Genomic DNA, 22,265 nt, shown 5'->3' on the forward strand with positions numbered 1-22,265 from the left:
CTGCATGATTTGATCAAAGAAGCATTTACAGAGACATTATACATAACCAGGAGGGTATAAAACACATCCTAAGCCTACCATAAAAATGAATAATTTCTTCATCCGTAGATTAGAACATTTCAAACCTCAGATTAAAAAACCTTCAATATAAATAAATGACCATATTTCAGCAAAAAAAAAAATTGGTGAAACCATAAAAGCTGACAGAATTCCGAAACTAAAAAAAGTAGCATCCAAATGAATAAATTTCTACAAAAAAACAAACTTTCACGGCTTGAACTAGATTTCTCTGATCCACTTTATACATATAAAATGATCAGTTTGCATGAGGAAATAATATATGTACAATTAAAATTCAGTGAATATATATTTTCATCTCTTTAATTCAACGTGTCACCAATATGGTGCCATTTATCACACCGCTTCACTGAGTGTACAGTTTCAAGTACAAAATGAACGAAATCATAAAATATATCATAATTACAATAGCATTGGAATCATCCATCTTGTATCAACATAACATTTTGTCCGTGAATGAGGGTCAGGGCTCACACGGATGTCTAAACATTTCAGGATACAATATCCCTAGAAAGGCTACACATTTGCAACCTATAAACTTGGAACAGAAAAGAGGTAACGATTATGGACTGTAATTGTAGGGAAAGTTATACAAGGCAAAGAAGACACTTCAATATTTGGTTTCCAAATAACAGAGAAGACACATTTTTAAAAGGACATTCTCTCTGCAGTTATCAAAGTATTTTAGTTCATCCAACCCTGTATTACTGGCACTGTTCTCAACTGCCCCAATGCAAGCTTCATTAAAATCCTGGACCCCATTTTATGAACCATAAAAATATGTACTTTCAATCTTTCCTTCGGGAACCCTCACAAAAGAAATCACAAGGACTACTGTCACCCATGACTTATGATCACAGCAACTACAACAAAAAGAGAAAGAAAGATCTTTTCTTCATTTTCCCCGTCAGCTACTTCAACATACAACCAGACACACAATCACACCATTCTCAAATAAAGAAATAAATACTGAATTGAGAAGCATTAGCTTACCCTGCCAAGTCCTTTTAGCCCATAAAGGTATAACCAGTAAAATACATTTTTCAAGCTCACTCTGTAACATAAAGAGAAGTTAAAAGCTAGTTGTGCTTTTACTGAATTTTAATAATGAAAATATTTCAACATATTGTTAGTAGTCGAAGTTCCCATGCAAGCAGTTAAAAATTCAATAATAAGAACTTGATGGGCTTTTTAGACTTCAATAAAGAGAGCAAAATATATCAGAAGCATGGTCATGAAGAAATGGGAGTTACAAAAGAATTTGTGAAATATCCCGAATAACACCAGAGGCAAGAACAATCATTATTTAAACGGTATAGAGTAATTACAGGCAAAGAAAAGAAAATTAAGCCAAAATTCTGAGCCAATTATACTCAATCAGCATTTAAAAGAAAAAATCTAGTCCAGTAAAATTACTTTTTGGATAAAAAGTTGTTAACTATATACTTGACATGACACCCAAAACTGTATAAAACTTTTAATAAAGGTGTATCATTTTGTTCCATCTAACCTATTATTATCCCATAAAAAATTTATTTTTTATAATAGCAAACTGGCATTTCATTGCCCTTTATAGCTTCGAAAAAGGCACAGCCATGTAAATCCAAAGATGAGAACTTTACATGAAAAGTTTCATTAACTACTGCTTCCATATACTCAAATGAAAATAAGGCACACCATAGGGAAATGGTTCAGGTGCAACACTGTCATGTACTGTCATTACTACATTGCATTTCTCAGGTAACTACCTTGATTTTGACAAATATAGGTATTCTTAATAAGTGAATAACTCTCGAGAAATCCACAATTAAATATATAAAACTTGTATAAAAGTTGATTTCATCCAAGAAAAGCAATATTCAATGTGTGAATGTTGTAACTAACAAATCCAATAACAGAACAGGTTCATACCATGCAAGCAACAAAATTCTATAAAAGCCATCACCCTTAATATGGTATAAATATTATATCACCTAACTGGACAGGAACAATTTGAATTACAAATATAGTTTTGTTATTTGAACAGCATTTTTCAAAATTGAGCAACATATATACTTTAAGTACAATGAATATGTCAACCAAATACCCAGTGCCCATTCATAATCATTCTGAATGAAAAATGTATTTCTATACCAACTTACAAAATATATCTTTGAGCAGGAAGTCCCGGTATTTATAAAATATGACCTGAGTTCCGAATTGTGATTTTCAGGATATTCATAGAAAGTAAAGATGAATAGATTTTACAGACAATAGCATTTCAAGGCATCTGATATATGTACTCAATACTGACAATGCAACTAGCTGAGATGCGAGCAATGAAATTCTAATAACATTCAACAAGTAATGACAGAAAAATAAATTGAAGCCACAATGCTTGAAAATTATGGATAACCTTAAAAATAAAGCCCAAAATGAGCAAGGATGCTAGAAAGAAGTTCAATGAAGTCACTCTTCATCATTATGTTGACAATAGTTCCTGCCAATTTATTTCGATAAAAAAGTAAATTTGAATTCTGCACTTAAAATGTTGAAAACTTATTCAAATATTTATGGGATTCAAGACAGCAGGGGTTCTCTTGAAGGTAAAAAATATTTCCCCTATTAAACATTACCTGTAGAACTTACAGAATCATAGAAACATACTCTCTCACACATTCACACATTAGCAGCTGACGGGTGGAAACCCTTCCCTATACAAATTTTATGGCAAAATTTTATTCTTGCTGACTGCACACACATGACATATTATGAATGTGCATCTGCTCTACGCATTCCAGAAGTACACATGGAAAGATAGAGGACCATAAATTTGAACTGGGGCTAAATTTAGGGGGTCATTCTGGTTGACATCAATCAACCACTGTGTAAGGAAGGGCCAATAACAAATCTCCATCCAGCGATGGTAAGGAAACACATTCATGCCATTCCCGAAAGACTCTTTCTGACTCAGGCAACACTCCATAATTCCCAGTCACCCCTTCCAATTGTTCTCCACTAGACACTTTCTCAAGGAGCTCCATTGCTTCCCTCTCTCGTGAAGCAGGAGATAATGGCGTTACATCAACCTCCACATCCTCTTCCTCTTCAGAAAGGACATGGGGATCTATGGGAGGAAGCCTGGACAAAATTTCTTCCACTGTGCTGTCTGTTGTGACAGCAACAGGCAAAGTGGTTGTCCTTGTGATTTCCTTCTCACTGAGAACACTGCCTTGTTCCACCTTCACATCAATACGTGACCTATCCATCTCCTCGTCCCCTTCCCCACTTCCTACTCCTGTGACGGTTGACTGGAGGAACCTCTCCATATGCTCACTCTTGTTCTTTGAGACCTCACTCATGTCTCGCCTATCACCAGAAACAATGGAGTTGAGCGTCCTGTGAGGGGCCCTTTTTGGTCCTTGTCTATTTTCGTCCACTGTGCCAGCAGATGCTACCCCTCCATGTCCAGCCTGAAGGCCAGCCACCAGTTCCTGCGTAGTTTTCAACCGTGGAGTCCTAACAAATGAGGCTATTTTTTCTTTCACAATATCATTATCTGAGATACCAGGCACAACAGGAGGTGGAGTCTCTGCTGCCAAGCACCCTGACCTAGTTCCACCTCTCCGCCTCTTTTTCCTTGCGGGACTACCCGCTGAGTCAAAGCTGTCCCGACTTGATTCGCCAGCTTCCACCCATGGGGCACCACCATTAACCACTGCTGGAGATACCATGGGTGACTCTTTCCGGAGCCTCTTATTAGAGGCGTGAGTACGTGAGGCTGCCTCGGCATTTGGGGCATAAGGCTGCGAGGCGGGACTTCGTGGTGGAGGGGCAGGGAGTCCAGGGCTTGTGCCGCCCGCCGTGGAAGTGGGGGGAGGACTTGGGTGAGGGGGATGATGGGCTGTCGTCCTCGTGGGCAGTGGAAATCGTGCATTATTTGACGAGGGAACAAGGGCTGGGCTGACTGGGACCACACCACCTCCTCCAACCCCCGTGGCACTAGAAATGTTCCCTATTCCCCCTCCATTCACGGAGCCTGGGCCTCCACTGGGATGTGAACTTTGAGGAGGCTCTCTCCCTTCCTGGGGTAGGATCATGTCACGCCATCTGCGGACAAGATCCTTTGCTCTTTTGGCAAGGACTTCATTGGTAGTTTTGCGTCTAAGTTCATTGATATACCTTCCAAGTCTTGTAGTCTGTAATGAAAAAATAGATCATTAGTACACCATAGTTTACATACTTACAAGTATTCAACTAGAGGACATAGGAAATCACATATTCCATCAAACCAACACACATCAGCTAATTTAATTATTGCATTCAGTTGTGCTACACATATTGAAATGTTAACAATCCACCATGAGACAAAAGAAATGCACCTTTTAAAACTTCTCGGTGCTAAGCATATATTAATATATACGATGGCCAACTATTATAATAAATTAAATGTACACACAGAGAAGCACTGGGTGAACTGTAGAAGTCAAAAATGCACACTAATAAAGAGGTTGATTCGACAATCATGGAGTTATTACAATGATTACACAGTTATTTCCTTGACAAAATTGAAAAAATGAAATCTATGAAGTATTACTTGGAGCTTTCCTAGCAGAATACATGCAGGATGATACATAATTAGGAATTCATCTGATAGCCTAGTCATCATCATGAGATGTGATAGCTACAGAAAAAAAGTGCAGGAATGATTCTCATATTTCGCACTGCATTCAAGCATCCATAGAGTCTCACATTTCAGCTTGGACTCCTGGGTACTGTTATCATGGAATGGGGATATTTATAATTCCAAGATATTGATTCTCAAGAAGGGTACCCATAGCGAGGACATTGAAACTTGAATCCAACTTTACAACCGAGAAACGTTCCTACTTGCATATTCATTTATGATTGATGAAATTATTCTTACACTTAATCATACCCTTATACAGGCACCATCAACATTTTCATCCAAGCACAAACCCCTTCTAATTCCCTCAGCCTATGCATGTCCTACAAAATGGTCTGAATGTCATGCATACTGACTGATAGTGGAGGTTTTGTTCGGCAAAGAGGTCAGACCACCAAATAATTCGTATCTATTTTTTAAATATTCATCTCATGTTCAATCACATTTGATATTTCAATTGAAGTCCCCTATTATTTTATGATAATATTTTCCAACACTTCACATAAAATTTCCTCATGGTTTTATTACTCTAATCACAGGGAATGATTATGGACAGATGGAAAAGAAATCAACAAAAATGGAATCAATCAATCATGGAAATAGATTTTAAGTCAAAATACATTACATTTCATCTGCTAGGTGCTTGAATCCTATGGGAAATGATATCACCTAATTCCTAAAAATATCTATGTCTAATGAGTATTCATTACCTGGCACAGGTCAAATATTGTGTGCTGGGATGCAAGCACACTGGAAATCCAATGTCATTGCTAGCATCCCAGCTGATATATTTATTCCAGTAAGTATTAGTTTCACTATCATCAATTGCTTCCATATATGAGTATTCCCTTCCTAAAAAACGTGTCCCATGTGAGCGTATCAACAAATAATGCCCTAGTTCAAATGATGTGTACCATAAGATAACTCTATCGATATTTTTGAAAATTCAATGTAGCCTTCAAACAAACACAAGATCAGAGAAATTTATATAATAAGCAAAATGTTGAAATGTAACATTTCAGACAATTTTTCAGGTCATTTTGTTGGCCATGTATGCATTTATGTACTCAATCAGTTACGGGAGTACATCAAATTAAATATAAAGACATCCATCCTTCTCTTTATAAACAAGATATGCTTCTACAAAATGGTTGGAGATGAATAATTTATATTCTTTAATTTGTAAGTAAATATGCTTAAATTTTGCCTTCCCTCAGAATGGAAATCTAAATCAATGAAAATAATTTGGTAGGTACAAGGAAAAGTTCTGTGATGTCTTGGTTGATTAACTCAGCCATTAAAAGCCCTTAACGAAGGAATGAATCACTCACAGGAGTATGAAGAACTCAAATCCCACAAGATGAATGTGAGGAAGAAAAGTTTAATTGAGAAGCAGTAACCTACTCAGTTGAAGCAAGTGGCATCACCTACTTATATATGAAAGGGTCAAGGCCATAGATTTTAGAAATATAGAATAGCTCAAGTAATAGAATTAGATAAAACAATGGAAACATACATGTCTGATAAGAGATTTGGTCCTTTCTCCGGCAAATTATGCACATTAGTACTTTGACGGATATTAGCTTAAAAAGAATTTTAGCAGCTGACGTTTCCATGGAACATTCTTTCAACGTAATCAGAGCAATATTGCCCCAATTATTATTGACAGATTCATTATTACTCTGACGACACCAGAAGTGTTCCACTGAAATTTTAGCTGCCATAGTTCTTACTCAACCGGAGTTCTGGGATTAACTTAATAAAAAATAACAATGTATTTATTTTTCAAACTCAAACGCAATCAACATTGCAAATAGCGGTGGACACATTGCTTCCGTAAAAGCGAGAATTTATAAAATCAGTGCCTAAGAATCTGCAGCTTTAGTCTTGGTTTGCCTGGATAGAGGCCTTAGATCAAGGGTCTTCAACCTGTAGCCCACTAGCTAATTTCTTGCAACCCCTGAAGGCAACAGAAAGTATTGTATAATAACTACAAAAATAAAACCAATTATCGACACACTCGTCAAAATAAACAAAGTCAAAAATCACATTGATCGATTAACCTTATTAACCAATAAAGATTACTGAACTTTGAAATTATGTTTTTTTAATTTTATTTATGTGGTGATACACTGACATGGAGCATTATGGCCCTCCGGACGATGTGAAATCAATTTTTGGCCCTTGCATTAAAAATGGTTGAACACCCCTGCTTTGGATGAACTGCAAACTGTATTATGCTGTCTTTAATAGTATTACCACAATTGATTATTACATGGACGCAGACAGAGCTGCCGAACTGCTTAAAATGGCCTGAAAATTTTGCAGTAACATAGCATCCATACTTAAGTGAATACTTGACATGGTAACCAAAGCAAAAGATGGAAGATGTTTCAACAGATGACTAGGAACTGCAAGTAATAAAATAAGGGTATTCCTTCTGTAGGATTAACATATTACAAAAACAATAATACCATAGTTGGCCTTATGACTGAAGCGAAATACAGTGAGAACCATGAATAATGAAACAATTATTCTGTTTGGTGGATAAGGCAAAAATTTATTCTACTAATCATCAATTTATAGGATGGATATAAATTGCTATGAAATGCAACGGAGTTCCTTTTAAAATCACCAATTAATCCACAATGGTTGTTTCTTGAAGAACAGAAGTTAAGAGGTCAAAAAGCTGCAAATTTTTCAAGCTATCATGATTTCCTGCATATTAGCTTCCTCTTTGTAGGTTAAGATGCAAGAAAGAATCATTATGGATCTTGACTTTTACTTATTATTTCTACTGTAAATAACTTTTAGCTGCATATATTGAATCAGGATTTAAGAACTATAACTCTTTTCACATATGTCCTAATAAGAATACACAAGATAGCAAAATAGACTAAAAACTATCCAGGGATAAATAAGACTATCCAAGGACTGTTTAACCAATGGAGCCTAATCATCAAAATTTGTTTCCTGATAGAATTTATAAGCAAATCATATTTTTGTCAATATATATAATAATTAGGACACAGCAAACAATAGTGAAAAATAAGTTCAATCGTGTCAGGCGAAACATGATGGAACTCCTTCATGATGAAACAAAAAAGGAAAGACAATGGCAGGTTCCACAATTTAATAATTACTGCGACCGGTTTCGAATACATAGTATCATCATCAGGCACATTTGATAGAGTTGTATCCATTTATATAGTAGTCAGGAGGGAGGAGGGGAAGTTAGGGGAATGGTTGACACCGTCATCGATTGGGTGGTAGGGTGGGGAGGTTAAGGGGGAGTGGGTAGCAGCGTCAAGTCAGGGGCCAGTAGGAATGGGAGGGGAAGTGGAGTATGTAGGCGGGGGAGGAAGGGTGGAGTGGTCAGGGCTGTAAGAGGCGTAGTCCAGTACAAGCTACCAGTGCTCCGAAGCGCTGGGAGCGAGTCTTTGCGTGGTCCAGTAGAAGCTACAAAAGTATCGATAGATCTGATAGACAAAATCAGTGATTTGAAGCGGAGTGGAGTATATCAACTTGTGTGTCGTGATTGCAATGGTACCTATGTTGGCAAAACCGGAAGAAACTTCGACATTAGGATAAAAGAGCATCAATCATGTTTCATCAACAATAACCTTTTCTCGAACTTTGCTAGACATCTCATCGAATGTGGTCATGATAGTAATTTTGAACCAAAAATTCTCCACAAAGTCAGCAACGGAGCCAGACTCGACGCCCTGGAGCAGCTAGAAATTCTTCGAGGCCAAAATTCCCCGTCATTAATGTTAGTCAACGAACAATTGTATTCTTGGAATTCCCTCATTCTCAGTGTGCTTTCTCAACCTACCCCCTACCCCTCTAAGTCTCCCTCACAGCCCTGACCACTCCACCCTTCCTCCCCCGCCTACATACTCCACTTCCCCTCCCATTCCTACTGGCCCCTGACTTGACGCTGCTACCCACTCCCCCTTAACCTCCCCACCCTACCACCCAATCCATGACGGTGTCAACCATTCCCCTAACTTCCCCTCCTCCCTCCTGACTACTATATAAATGGATACAACTCTATCAAATGTGCCTGATGATGATACTATGAATACGAAATCGGTCGCAGTAATTATTAAATTGTGGAACCTGCCATTGTCTTTCCTTTTTTGTTTCATCATGAATTTAACTTCCTATAGCAGACGAAAGGCAAAAAACACACTTAGTGTATAATATAAATACCAAAGAAATTATAAAAAAAAAGAAGCGTTCAAGGTTTTGTTAAGCATTGCAAGCTAGGAATGTAGTCCTCAAGATAGGAGTTGGAGGGGAAAAAACTGGAGCAGGTAGAGAAATTCAACTATTTGGGAAGCACATTAAATGAAAACAGATACAACAGAAAATACATCAGGAAGAGAATTGCATTAGCAATCGAGTTGTCCATGTATCACAAAGAGCTGATGAGATGATCACTATGTAAGAGTTTAAAGAAAAGGCAAGTGAAGAGTCTGATCAGGGGCCGTATTCTGTAACTCCAAACCGATCGGTGCGGCACCGATTCATCGGGTGCGACGTCTCACCGACTCCCGGCAAGAAGTGGTGCGATTCTGTACGAACCCGATCGGTGAGGCACCGCGTGAGGACGGGAGATCGTCGGTAGCCGTGCCGACAGCAAAAAGGTGTCGGTACGGCCACCGACTCGTGGGTTTCATGAACTCCCCGGTGTGCATTGTACGTTTTATTTTGTTTTTACCTCATCACCGAGTAAATAATGAGGTTTGCTGCAATGTTATCTTTTTCTGTCCCTTCGAATATGCCTCTATAATTCACTGTGTCATCATCTATATTGATTACCTTGACAGAAATATAAGATATTGGTTAATAAACATGAGGTTTGCTAACATATAATGACTTTCTCTCATTTATGTTACCACTTTCACTCGCTTGTTATAGGCTTTATTTCTCTCTATCATCATTTATTTGCTCCTTTGACATAAAAAATATATTTTTGATTAAATATGAGTTTTGCCGTAATGTTATCACTTTATCTCACTCTGAATAGGCAACTGTTATTTCACTCAATCATCATTTGGCGTTTCTCTCGGCATAGAAATAAGATCTTTTTATTTAAGTATGAAGTTTGCCACAACGGCATCAGTTTCTTTCATTTGTAACAGGCAACTATATTTCATTTTATCGTCAGCCATTGATTCCCTTGACGATAAAAGAAGATATTTGTTAATAAGTATGAGGTTTGCCGCAATATTATCATTTTCTCTCACTTGGAATGCGCAACTTAAACATATGTGTTTCACCCAATCACAATTTCTTTACTTCCTCGTCATTACACTTCTTTTAATTACACCCAGCTCCATATTTTTATAACAATTTCCTAACTTGTTCCTCTAATATGACTTTTACATTTGCTTTTGACTCCTATGTTCACGTTCCATGGTACCTATGTTATTTTCGTCTGCTACGGTGCCAATGGCATAACCTTCCGTTGATAACATTTAGACGGAACTCACTTAATGACAACTATATTACCAAATCATGAATAAATAGCATTATACAGAACCAATATTTAAAAGAAACTACGATCTCAAGGATAGTTTCAATAATTCATTCCATCAACAACAATCTCCATCACATACAAACTATATTGTGATATTGTAATATTGTTTCCTTCGATTCTGTAGGTACAGCATTACTACCACACATTATATAAGCATTGTTAACAACTTATCCAATATCGATTATCTTAATCTAGCAATAAGTCGTAATTTCCGCAAATAAAAAGATTGAGAATGACGACAAAAAACTGTGCCAATGAGTCTTCACTTGTTTTTACCCTTCTTTCATTGGTGGAGACATGTTAGATGACTTCTAACTTCGGATATATTCGGATTTTCCCTGTTTGAGAAGGAGGGGGAACCGTACCGACTGGTTTGATACCGACGACCATACTGAGTCGCTGAATTTGCCGTTGTCGGTACGGAATGATGTGCTGTCGGTGGGCTGGGAAGGGAAACCGACTGGTGCAGTACCGACGAAATACAGAATACGGCCCCAGGAGAGTAGCTCTTTAAAGAGCATAAACATAATGGAAATCAAGTAAAATGAGTAAGAATTTAAGAATCCATTCTGAAAATAATTAAAATATCAGGGTTCATATTAACTTTCCATTTGCAATTTCCCTGATTTCCAGTGCAAATTTTTCAAGTTTCCCTGACTTTGCATCAAAAGCACAGTAGCCATAAACTAGGATTTTAACAAAAAAATAGTTCAAGGTATATATGTATCTACACACTAGGTAGTAGGTTGCTTTCAGGGTACCTCAATGAACGCGAGGCAGGAAACCTTATGACATCAGCAGTTCACAAAAAAGAAAAGTAGATGCACAACTAAGATATGTGACAATTGAGTTCCACCTAGAATTTATTAAAAGTCCTTCCTCCTTAAAAAAATTTATTACATATAAAAAGTATTGATTGGGGGTAAAAACATCAATACTTATCTTTTTGGCAAAATATTCTCCTATTTTATCCTTTCTGTCAGACATAGAAATGTAATGAGGTTCTAAGATGATGTTCTCTGTGTCACTCAGAAAGATTTCTGTTCTTAATTGTTCAAGTAATCTTAGCTAGCACATGGCCTCTGATTCTATAGTGGCTCTCGTTCCTATTTGTGGAAAAACTGTGTTATGCTCACTTTTCACTAATGATAGTTTTGGATGAATTGTACAGCTTCCCTTTGTAGTTTCCCTTGTATATTCTTTCTCCATTGGAAACAAAAAGTAAACTGAAATAAAGCAAGTAGTGTCAATACAGTGCTACCCCATGCCACCCGGCTAGAACAGCAACAATCAACCTCCTCGCAGCAACATTGCATTGAAATTAGGTATTTAATGACCAGAAAGGTACCTAAGGAGTTTTTCCTTGACATTCCCATCACTTCAAGTCCCAATTTTTATTTCCCTGACTGGGATGAACCCTGAATATGTTTAGAATTAATAAAAACGAGTATAAACATTGTTATAAGGTATTTCAAGACAATGAAGTAATACTAGCAGTAATTTCAGCCATTGGAACTTTTATCTCTGGAATAAAACATACACAGTTACTTTTTTGTACTGCATGCCACCACAAATCATTTAAATTTACATTTTGACAACACCACTACATCACTGAAATTGCTAACCATCACACTGTATCAGTGATTTAAGAAACTGAAGCACCAAAAACAATTGCACCTACAAGAACCAAGGCCCAGCATTATAAGCCTAAACCCCAGATCCAGTGCTACAGTATTACTTTAACAATAATGTTACTTTGTTATGGTCGTTATTGTTCATATGCTTTATTTTTGTGGGAAGAGTGTTGGCTATTGGCTGCTGATTGAAGGGTCATGGGTTCAAATCCCAGTTGAAGCCTTTGGACACCCTCAACGAGTGATGTGGTCCACAGGTAGATCTAGGGGAGAGGCACGGGAGCACGTGCTCCCCCCAGACCCTTAAAAAATAGCAAGATTCTTAATATGGTCCCAATACATTGCGTTCGTTTCGTATTACCAGGTATCTTTGTGCCCTCTCCCCCATAGAACAAAATCCTGGATATGGCCTTGCTTGTGCCCACCCAGAAAGAAATCCTGGATCCGCCCCTGATGTGGTTCATGGAAAGGAACTGGTCCCCCTACCCTGAATGTGTGACATTCACATGCTTGTGGCACAGTCTGGGTTAAGCTCTAACCTCACCAATCCAAACCAACCTTTGGTTTAAATCACTTAGAGAGTGGGCGTTCATAACCAGGAACAAAATTCTGGTCTCTATTTTTTATGTTAACATGTCTTTGCATGGTATTCTAAAAAAAATCTACATCGAGTGGCACTAAGGTAATTACACAACAATTACAGATTTTGATTCAGGGTGTGAATTTGAACCCATCTAGATGCACTCGCAATGGTACAAGAAACATCAACATTTCAATCATTCAGGCATTTCCACACGGAAATTTCACAGAAATATGACAAGGTCTAAGGGTAATGCTGTCCTTTTTTTTGGAAAAACATAACCACATGAAACAATTAAGGTACAATGACCTATAGCAACTAAGAGCAGATGACTAATTTCCCAATCACAACATGACATTGGACACAATGAAAACACCTCATTTCTTTGTCATCCTGTTCCCCACTGACAATGAGTGAAGATATCATAAACAGGAAGAACTTGCAAAACTCACATATAATTTGTATGATGATAATTTATACATGCAAAAATGGGCTTGTTCATAAGTGTATTTCTTGTTGAACAAGATAGAGTTAGAAAAATAAAGACACTCATATTTCTATGTTTCTCAGTCCACCTACTTCACATCAATCGCACTACTTGGGCAAAAATAGCATTGACCCTTTTGCATAATAACTGATGAAGTCACAGACTCCTGCCGTGTGGGCTACCTTAACTCCCCTACTCCTTGGCCTCATGGGTTTCTTTATTGATTAAACTATTGTGACAAATTCCATCCAACAATGAGTGGTTCTCCCCGAACAAGTTAAATTATGCTGACTCCATTGATGTTCCCCAAATCATGAATGCGGGGGGCAACTTTTTCATTTTTTTATTTCAAACTACTGAGAGAATGGGTGAATGAGGAAGACATTTTTATCTCTGAAACTTGTCTATTTTGGTTAGTCTTGATAATGACGGTGTAAACGTTGAAACTAGTAGACTGCAAAAATATAAGGTTGTGGAATAGTACTGTGTTTTTATTTCACCATGAATTGTCTATTTTTTATTCCTGTAACATCGACGACAGCACCATTAGCCTTTCACATTAGAGTTTTAAGCTTAACTATTTGATGTACACAAACATCCATCCCCTGGATAAGAGTAACCTACCCAGGCAAGACTCAAACCTGTGACCTCTTGTGTTGCAGTCAAGGACTTTACCCTGCTACCACCAAGGCTAGTAATCTGTCAATCTCTCCCGTCAATCAACCAAATTCTTCCCATGATCTGAGATTTTGGGCCACAGCAAACAACCCCATTACTTCTCATGGTTAAATTGAGAAATCTGGCAACTAAAAAGGGATGTTCTGAACTAAAATATGTCATTAGGTCAGCAGCATAATACAAGGGGGAGAGCTGGATATTCAAAAAATGATATCCATAATCAAGGGAGTAGCCAGTTATAAATTATGCAGGAGGGTTTATTACTATCGAAGGGAATTTTAATGAGGGTTCCCTTGGAAAAGGTACTCTTACAATCACCAAAAACATTTTGGGGGTAATGGAGAGAATTTGAATCCCTTGACCATCACACTCATCATATGATCATCTATTACCATTAGAATGAAATCTCAAAATTCAAAGACCAAACAAACAATTCCATACCCGACTCCCAAAAAATGATATGACGATCATAATTCCTTAATGCACAGGATGAAATGAGGTAACCTCCACGATAGAAGGTTATTCATATAATCCATTCATAGCAGGTTTAATGGTAGCTCATAAGATACCACAATTATAACTACAAAAACACATTCTGTCAGACTGAACCACAAGACATACATGACACAGGTAGTATTTCCTTCATGAATCATGGAAGGACACCTTGAGGCTATCTGATTTGAGGGACATACCACACATTTCAATAATATTTTAAGCATAGATTACATTCATTATGAAATAAATCTCTGGAAATTTCTAATACACTCTAAAATTGCACCGACAATAATAATATGCAGTGATGCAAAAATAATAATGCACTGATAATAACAGGAATACATTACCTCAAGTGCTTCCTTTGTGATAGGAGTCTTTTCAAGAATAGATATAATTTCAACCACGGCTGCCATGTCCACCACCTAAAACATCAAAAATACAAATAGGATCAATGCCATATTGAGTTCATGTAGTACATGCAAATGCAAACTTATCTGTAGCCCGAATCATTTGGATCAACTGATATGTAATGAACACAGACTTCGTTTCATGGCTATGCATAAGTTTCCTTATTTGCTCATTTCATTATCCCCTTGTTTCAATCATTGCCACAAAAAAAAACTATTACCGAGATATTGACATAAATGCTCTGTACAAACAACAATGATGGCTTCATAAAGATAATTGTTTTGCAAGTCATTTTGGAATACTACGGGTAATTTTAAAGTAACATGAATTTACAGTTAGAACACATAAGAATTCAACCATAAGTACAGATAATACAAAACAATGTGTAGAAAATAGTTAATCCCATATTTCAACTGACCTAAGGGTACAAGCTAATAAACATCAGGACCTAAATGTAATTCATTTCTACATGTGACGTCGGAAATGTAAGGCATACATATTATTAGGTTATGGGTGCCTAATTATTAAAACCATCTCAAAAAGGCATATAATGAACAAAAACACAATAACAATGGTCAAAGAGTTCTTAAGTAAATCAGTAGCATCCTGCACGTAGAAAATGATTGCTCAGATAAATTTCATTCTTTATTAACTTCAGGGCACATTGAGGACAAATGCGTAAAAATGGGGAAAATCATCCACGATGAGCCACACCTTGTAGACGAAATTCGGACATAAGCAGCGGCAATGACCGATGTATTCCACCCATACGGTAGTTGTCGTAATGACAACATTTCGCAATTGTGTCATCGTTAGAAGAATATTTACGTTAACTCTACACTGATTCCTACTAAAAAAGACCAACTAAAATTAAAATTCATGTCAACAAAAATTGATTTAAATTCTGATGTAGTGACACAAAAGGTTTGGGGCCAAAATACGAAGGCCCCCAAATAAGATTAAATGATCAAATATTGCATGAAGAGTTCTAGACAAGGAAAAACCCATATTGGGGTATGTCAGCCAGGGGTAAATTGAAGGGCCCGTATCTTCTCAAATAGATTTCACTACGCATGCTCCGTGCCGCGTATGAGAGCTGGACTGGGGGTAGGACATCAACTTCTTCAGCTCCGTAAGGCGAATTTTCACTTATAGTTTAAACGGTTCTTCCAATCTTCTCAACCATTTTAACGGCTTAAACCGAACCTTCGAATTTTGCTGACTGCAATAGCGGGCGTCTTACGTCCCTATGCGATATACTTTTGCTCTAAAATACTCGAAAGTCGAAGCCTTAAGTTGGGCCATACACGCCACTTTCACAGTGCATTTCAACGCCTAGTTCAGAGGAACCCTAACTGGTTGTGCTATTTCTGCTTCCTAGTCATATTTAAGTCCTTACATTGTATTCCTTGTCCAATGCCTTCAGTAACTTTTCCTTGATCTCCGATGGAGAATGCTGCATGAGGCCGTACTGGGTTTACGACTGTCCAGCACCGCAACTAACGTACAGCCACCAGCACTTATGGCGGACATGTACTATTGAGGAATTCTGGGAGCATAATATAAGCTTGCGACCGGTTCCGAGGCTATCCGAATGTGACGTCAGCGCCGTGTCGATGAGGCCGTCCATTGCTGTCACTGTTTATTGGAAAAGTTTATTATGCCCACTTTCTGGACCTAAATCTGTCGATATTAAGTCACTTTGAATACGGATGAACGTGTACTTTTAGCGCATATGATCTCTCCAATTCATTTTTGAGATATTCCAAAAAAAATTTTGTAGCAACTTCTGCAAATCTAGCAGTCGTCTGATTCCAAATCCCCGCATCTATCATTGCTCACGGAATCACTAATAATGTGAATTTATGGGTATTGTTCGTTTGAATTTTGATAAAATACTATTCGTTACAAATTTTATTTCACTGTACTGCCCATGTTGTGAAATCATTTTTCTTAAATTGTTGTGTTAACTTCGTAGGTTTTTCTGCACGCTTCAAATATTAATTTTGCTTTTTAACTTGCATTCAAGCGTCAAATAAAGTAGAAAACAGCGAAAAGTTACGTCGTAGTAGTTCAACAATTATGATGCGTTTTTGTTTTCATATGATGACAGAAATTAGAAATGGCGAGTAAATTAGTTGCCGCGGCAACTGTGAGAGCAGTTGCTGGTGTAAGAAGGACTATTCCTGCTCGTGCAGCGTTGGTTTTGGTCAGTATCTAAATGTAATCTATTGAATTGTTTATTGATTCAGGCATGCGTTTCATTTTTGTGTAAAAACGCATTAATATCTATCATTTCTACAAGTGAAGAGTATTAGCTGGTAGATAGTTGTAAGTTTTTAGTAGCTCGAATGCCTTGCGCTAACCGTTTGGTCAATTCTTGGAATAATTAATAGTATCTTATTTTTCTAGACTCCTGCAGCTGTCAACAAAATCAAAGAGATACTTAATGGAAAATCTGAATACGTAAGTCGCCTAATAATACATCGATGTAGAGAAATTGACGCACTTGTTGGCAATTGTCATAACAGGAAAATCTGAATTTTAGGTTGGATTGAAAGTTGGGGTCAGGCAAAGAGGCTGCAATGGGTTGAGTTACACCCTCGATTATGCGACAGAAAAAGGAAAGTTTGATGAAGAAGTCATCCAAGATGGTAATGTATAATAACCACTAATTGGTTCACGAAAGCTTGTCCTGAATAGCCACGAATTTTGCGAGAAATACGAAATTAGAACATGCATCTATTCCAAATTATCTTATATGCGTAGTTGATGTTGCGTAACTTGTGAATTCTGTCACGATTCCCAATTCCTGAGAATGCTAGGAAATTGATCTTTCTGTTGACCTTGCTTGGGCATTTATGCCTTGCGAATGATCTAACATTTATTTTCTTGTGGTACCCGAGGTTTTAGCTATTCAATTTTATAGCATTTGTTCATGTATATCGCATGCCAGTCTTCACAATCTGGATACTATAATGCAGAAACGTACTGCACGAAGCTGCTGTTTTGAAACCAGGCTGACCTTGCTTTATGTTTGACCAGACCTCCCGTCATTATTTTTATCTTAAGTTCATGTTGCTGGTGCGGTTTGTATGTGAAATTAATTCTCTACATTTTCTTTAATTACGTTGTTCTCCGGATTTGTATGATTATATGTTGTCACTTTATGTTTTGATAAAAATTTTATCAACATCCCTCCTATTTATGTCAAGAATTGTGAAATTTGCCCTCCACAGATCCACCCTATGCCTATATTTACCTTACTACTTCCAAGGTTATGATAATGATTCATGCATTACAATTTCTTATTATGTGTATCAGGGTGTATGAGCTTAGTGGGCAACGGTGTCACGGAAATGGTGCACCAGCTCTTGTAGGATCGCAATAGTCCAGCTATGTTCGGTCAGGGCTATGGCGGGATAGGTTGGAATTTATTACTTCACTGTAGTGCTTTAGTCACCTGCATAAATCAGGTTAAATGGGGTTGGTAAGATGGTACTCGTGCCATGGTTCCTTTTGACAGCCTTCGCATTCATTCTAAAATTAAGGTGCATATGTATATGTTGGCTTTAGTCGATAAACAATATATTGATCAGAAAAATATACCAACATTACCAGCTATCACTGAGATTACTATTGTCCTGATGATAGAAGAATTATGTATGTCTCAGCACTAAACAACACCCTAGGTTTCAACTCATAACTGCCTTTCTCAAGGTGAAATGCTGCAAATCGATGAATTGAAATGATCAAGTCATTCTCACCTTGAGAATGACGGTTATCTTTGGAAATGTAGGTTGGTGTTTGAATTATGTGTGGAAAATTAATACAGTTAGTGTATTCTTCATCAGCATAATTGAAAAATTCCACCAAATAAACCCTTTTCCCTGAAATGACAAGTCTAGCTCTTCATTAACTTCTCATGCCAAGTCGGGTAGTTACAAGTGTAACTTATCATCAGCTTATCACAATTTTAGCACTAGTTAAGAGAAAAATATAAATGTTTTGGAAGTTTTAATAATGTTAAAACACCCATGAAGCACAAATTGAACTCATATGTCATGAAATATGATGCATTGGAAGGAATAAAATGAATTTATACAAATAGTAAGAACTGTGTTCTTGATGTCCCCATGGGGAGTGGGTTCGTTAGTGAACAATTTGAAATAATAATAACTTTTTATTTCAGTTATGTTCATTTCAAACTGCAAAGTATCATTCCATTTGAAAAGAATCACAGAAAAAATAATAGAGGATAGGAGTATGATATTCAGCAAATAAATTGAATTGGAAGGGGTTAAACCTGAGTATAATAATTTATACTATTTTCCTAATGGCAATTTTTATTATGGCTGGAATTAACCCAATATTTTGTGTGATAGAACTTTTAAAGTGCACCTCCATGAACTCTTATACATTGGTCACTGCTTTCCTTCTTGAAATTAAAGTAAACATTGATGGTAACATCCATTTAAAAAAATTCTGCTTGCATAAATCCTTCCTGTGCCTCATAATGCATTGGAAATGTCTCCTTATGTTTTCTTCTTCAAGAGCCATTTTAGTGAGAACTCTTCCCCTGCCAAACTTTGTGGTGGTGGCTCAATGGGTATTATGTAGATGTGGATGAATTGTGGCGATAAATCCTATTTTTCAAAGCACCAATATGATCTTAATCAGTTTAGTTATCTTGACACTGCTTTGTTATATAATTTTGACTGAGTAGTTTCCTTGAGCGATTATTTTTCTGCTCATAGCCCTGCTGAGATGTGTGATGATACTATTGTTAACTTTATGTGAATAGAGAAATTACCGAACAGTTATGCATCCTCCATCAGGGCAAAAATTCCCAGTAAATCTTAAGCCAATAATGTAGATTTACTGCTTTTCTTTGCTATCAAGAGGCATCAGGAATTGATTTCTCAATTTTAATCATCCCATAAAATCACTAATCTAACTATCAAATGTATATTATGCTCGATAAAAGTTTTTTTGTATTCATTATTTAGTACTACATAATTCTTTTTGGCTTTGTTTCCAACTCAGTTCTAAGTGTAATGTAGCTGAACCAATCAGTATCTTTAATTAAATGTAATAATTCCTTTGATTAGTTAATGATTAGGTGTTGTAATGATTAGTTTACTTTATTAAGATCATGGGATCGGGCATCTGGATCATCTGCAGCATTTTTTAACTTCCTTTTAGACAGAAAGTTTATATTTTAAAGCCCTTCATTAAAAGGGAACAAAATTCTATGTTCTACACATTTTACTTTCAATGCTGAATATTCCTGCTACTTCATCATTTATTTGGTCAAATACTCGTACTTTTATTACCATTCATTCATGGTATCATTCTCCAAAGATTTATAAATTTTGTGACCGTGTGTTTCTCCTTAACGCAAGGCAGATCGTTATGTATGTTTTTGTTATAGTAAGTTTATATAAGTATTATATTCATTGCAGTGTATTCTATAAACATTTTCGGAAAATCAATAGTTCTACTTACATAGAAAATACTAATGCCAATCATAATTGGAAATTTTGCCATAGAAAATAATTCCCTCGAGTACTTTCGTTTTTACTCAAATGTTTACAGTTGTTTTCTGTATGTTCCAGGTGTGCGAGTTATAATAGACAAAAAGGCACAGCTGAGCTTACTGGGAACAGAAATGGACTACATTGAGTCTGATTTGTCATCAGAATTTGTGTTTAACAACCCTAACATTAAAGGCACATGTGGATGTGGGGAAAGCTTTTCAGTTTGACAGTTGAGTTGGCCATATTGTGTAAATAGATAGTACAATTTATTTATGTTGCTAATTATTGTTGTTGACACTTGAAATGTTATATATAACTGCGTAATGTTCAGTTCCTCATGTTTATTTCCACAAATGTAATCTCTTGAAAATGGCCTCGTAAAATGTACTCCAGATGAAATTGGTGTTTTAATTATTTAAATGGGCTATTTTATATCATTGAATGAGGATGATTCTCATTTGACTGAAAAAATTGCAGTTAATCACTCATGATATAGGTATGGTGATGCCTTTAGCTTTGGTATGTGTTGAAACTTTGACCATGGCCTTCAAGGTTACATTATAAGTGGAATCTGTATCATGTGCATAAAACATTTGTTGCAATAAAACAAAATACGTTATGTATGTTGTGATATTTTCCATGCACTTGAAGGGTTGTAGCATAATTTACTGTGGCAGGATTAGGTATTGTATCATTTTTATTATTTGAAGTTCCATGTGAACAATTTTCAAATTGCCAGGTTCTTAATATTCAAGAGATTTTTAATCTTGCACTCTGCAGGCAAGCAAAACCATTTGTGTATCAAATAATGTGTTATCAATAGTGTCGGGAAATAACCAAATTGTTAATTAGCCACACAATTGGTATGTTCAGAATGTTTCAAGTTTTGAAATTTTAATTTTAGGAGAGAAAAATGGTATGAGGTAAATAAATGGAGTAGCATCACATACTTTCATTCGTTCTGCTGGAACAATAGGGAGATAGATTTACAAGAAAAAAGGAACCAAAAGTTCCACAGGGGAAAAAATGCCCATGATCTGCTATAAATTCAGATCCCTGAACTCTCATATGGGTTCAAATCCAGGTCAAGGTAAAAAATTGTTGCCTTTTGAAATAAATGCTCTTGCAGGTTATTATGCTGGTTAACTTGTGTATCGTGTGGTGTTACTTCCTTTAAAAAGCCGATAACTGATACTCAAATGTTCAGTTCTTGCCTCAGAGGGCATAGACACATTGGTTTCCATAAGGTCACCAAAATGAAGCAATTTTGGGCTGAGACTGAAGTTGGACAGGCAACCATTCTTACCTTAGCTGTGATGCTCTTGCTTGCCTTAGGCAAATAGGGTGGTTTCCTATTATTTTTTTATTTCCTAAATTGAAAGATTATTACTCCTGGAGTACGTATTTCACGCTTTTAGATTTTTAAATGACTATATCCATTTTTCGTAATTAAATAAAAAGTGAAAATTTTCAAGCGTGCGAAAATGCAACGGCTAAGTATGAATGCTGGGAAAAACCCGTGTGACGTCGTTCTGGTTCCCGCTGCCGCAAGTAAGGTGACCTTGGGGCGAGGCTTTGAGCACTGATATGACGCAGGCTCCTAGCAGGTAGCGCTTGGCTTAAATAAGGATTATTAATACCTTATCAAACGAAGGAAACTTTCCGACCTAAGCCACGTGGAGTGTCATCACATGGGCACCAATCTGGACTTTTTCAAATGTAGTTAAAATTGACCCTTGCCATTCATCTAAACTGGGATTTCTAAAACCAAATACCTAATTTGTATATTATGAATACACTAATGGTGGGTAACGAATCGCAATCAATGCCTTTCGTTTTCTTTGATGAAGGAAACTACCCTATTAAATAATGGGGTTGGTGCAGTGGATCAAAAAACCAATGGAGAGTTCGCTAAGTCCCAGGGCATTTAACTGAGTCCCTCCCAATCAGGCAATCTAATCGTTTGCTTCAGGAATGTTGTACTACACTTGTGAGGATGTATTTCTAGCTGTAACAACAATCTTTGACTCTAATGCCACTTAAAGATTTCCTGAAAAATTGGATGCTTCGAAGGCTTCAATGGTCAAAGGACTTAGCATGACATGTGGTATCTGGGCTCTGACTGCAGAGTGGAAAATAACTTCCCTGTAG

The 22,265-nt window shown here is 36.9% G+C and overlaps 2 protein-coding genes across 2 annotated transcripts; one reads left to right on the forward strand and one right to left on the reverse strand.

Moving 5' to 3' along the window:
• Nucleotides 1-365: 365 nt before the first annotated feature.
• On the reverse strand, nt 366-16,126 carry LOC124167362 (formin-like protein 6). Its single transcript, XM_046545368.1, has 3 exons — nt 15,974-16,126; nt 14,514-14,588; nt 366-4,256 (listed from the first exon to the last, which is right to left on the reverse strand). The coding sequence occupies exons 1-3, from the start codon at nt 16,034-16,036 to the stop codon at nt 2,931-2,933; spliced, it is 1,464 nt and encodes a 487-aa protein (XP_046401324.1). The 5' UTR covers nt 16,037-16,126; the 3' UTR covers nt 366-2,930.
• A 470-nt stretch (nt 16,127-16,596) lies between these two features.
• LOC124167363 (iron-sulfur cluster assembly 1 homolog, mitochondrial) lies at nt 16,597-20,737 on the forward strand. The gene is made up of 4 exons (XM_046545369.1): nt 16,597-16,783; nt 16,987-17,040; nt 17,123-17,228; nt 20,193-20,737. Exons 1-4 carry the CDS (start codon nt 16,697-16,699, stop codon nt 20,339-20,341), a joined length of 396 nt encoding a protein of 131 aa, XP_046401325.1. The 5' UTR covers nt 16,597-16,696; the 3' UTR covers nt 20,342-20,737.
• The last annotated feature ends 1,528 nt before the right edge of the window (nt 20,738-22,265 follow it).

Source organism: Ischnura elegans, chromosome 10 (genome assembly GCF_921293095.1).
Source record: "Ischnura elegans chromosome 10, ioIscEleg1.1, whole genome shotgun sequence".
Taxonomy (NCBI): domain Eukaryota; kingdom Metazoa; phylum Arthropoda; class Insecta; order Odonata; family Coenagrionidae; genus Ischnura; species Ischnura elegans.

Coding starts and splice junctions, on each gene's coding strand:
- LOC124167362 (XM_046545368.1), bottom strand. CDS start 16,036: ATGCAGCATTCTCCATCGGAGATCAAGGAAAAGTTACTGAAGGCATTG. Junction 14,589..15,973: donor CATTGGACAAGGAATACAAT/GTAAGGACTTAA, acceptor TTGATGTTTTAG/GTGGTGGACATGGCAGCCGT. Junction 4,257..14,513: donor TCACAAAGGAAGCACTTGAG/GTAATGTATTCC, acceptor TTTTCATTACAG/ACTACAAGACTTGGAAGGTA.
- LOC124167363 (XM_046545369.1), top strand. CDS start 16,697: ATGGCGAGTAAATTAGTTGCCGCGGCAACTGTGAGAGCAGTTGCTGGT. Junction 16,784..16,986: donor CTCGTGCAGCGTTGGTTTTG/GTCAGTATCTAA, acceptor TTATTTTTCTAG/ACTCCTGCAGCTGTCAACAA. Junction 17,041..17,122: donor TTAATGGAAAATCTGAATAC/GTAAGTCGCCTA, acceptor TCTGAATTTTAG/GTTGGATTGAAAGTTGGGGT.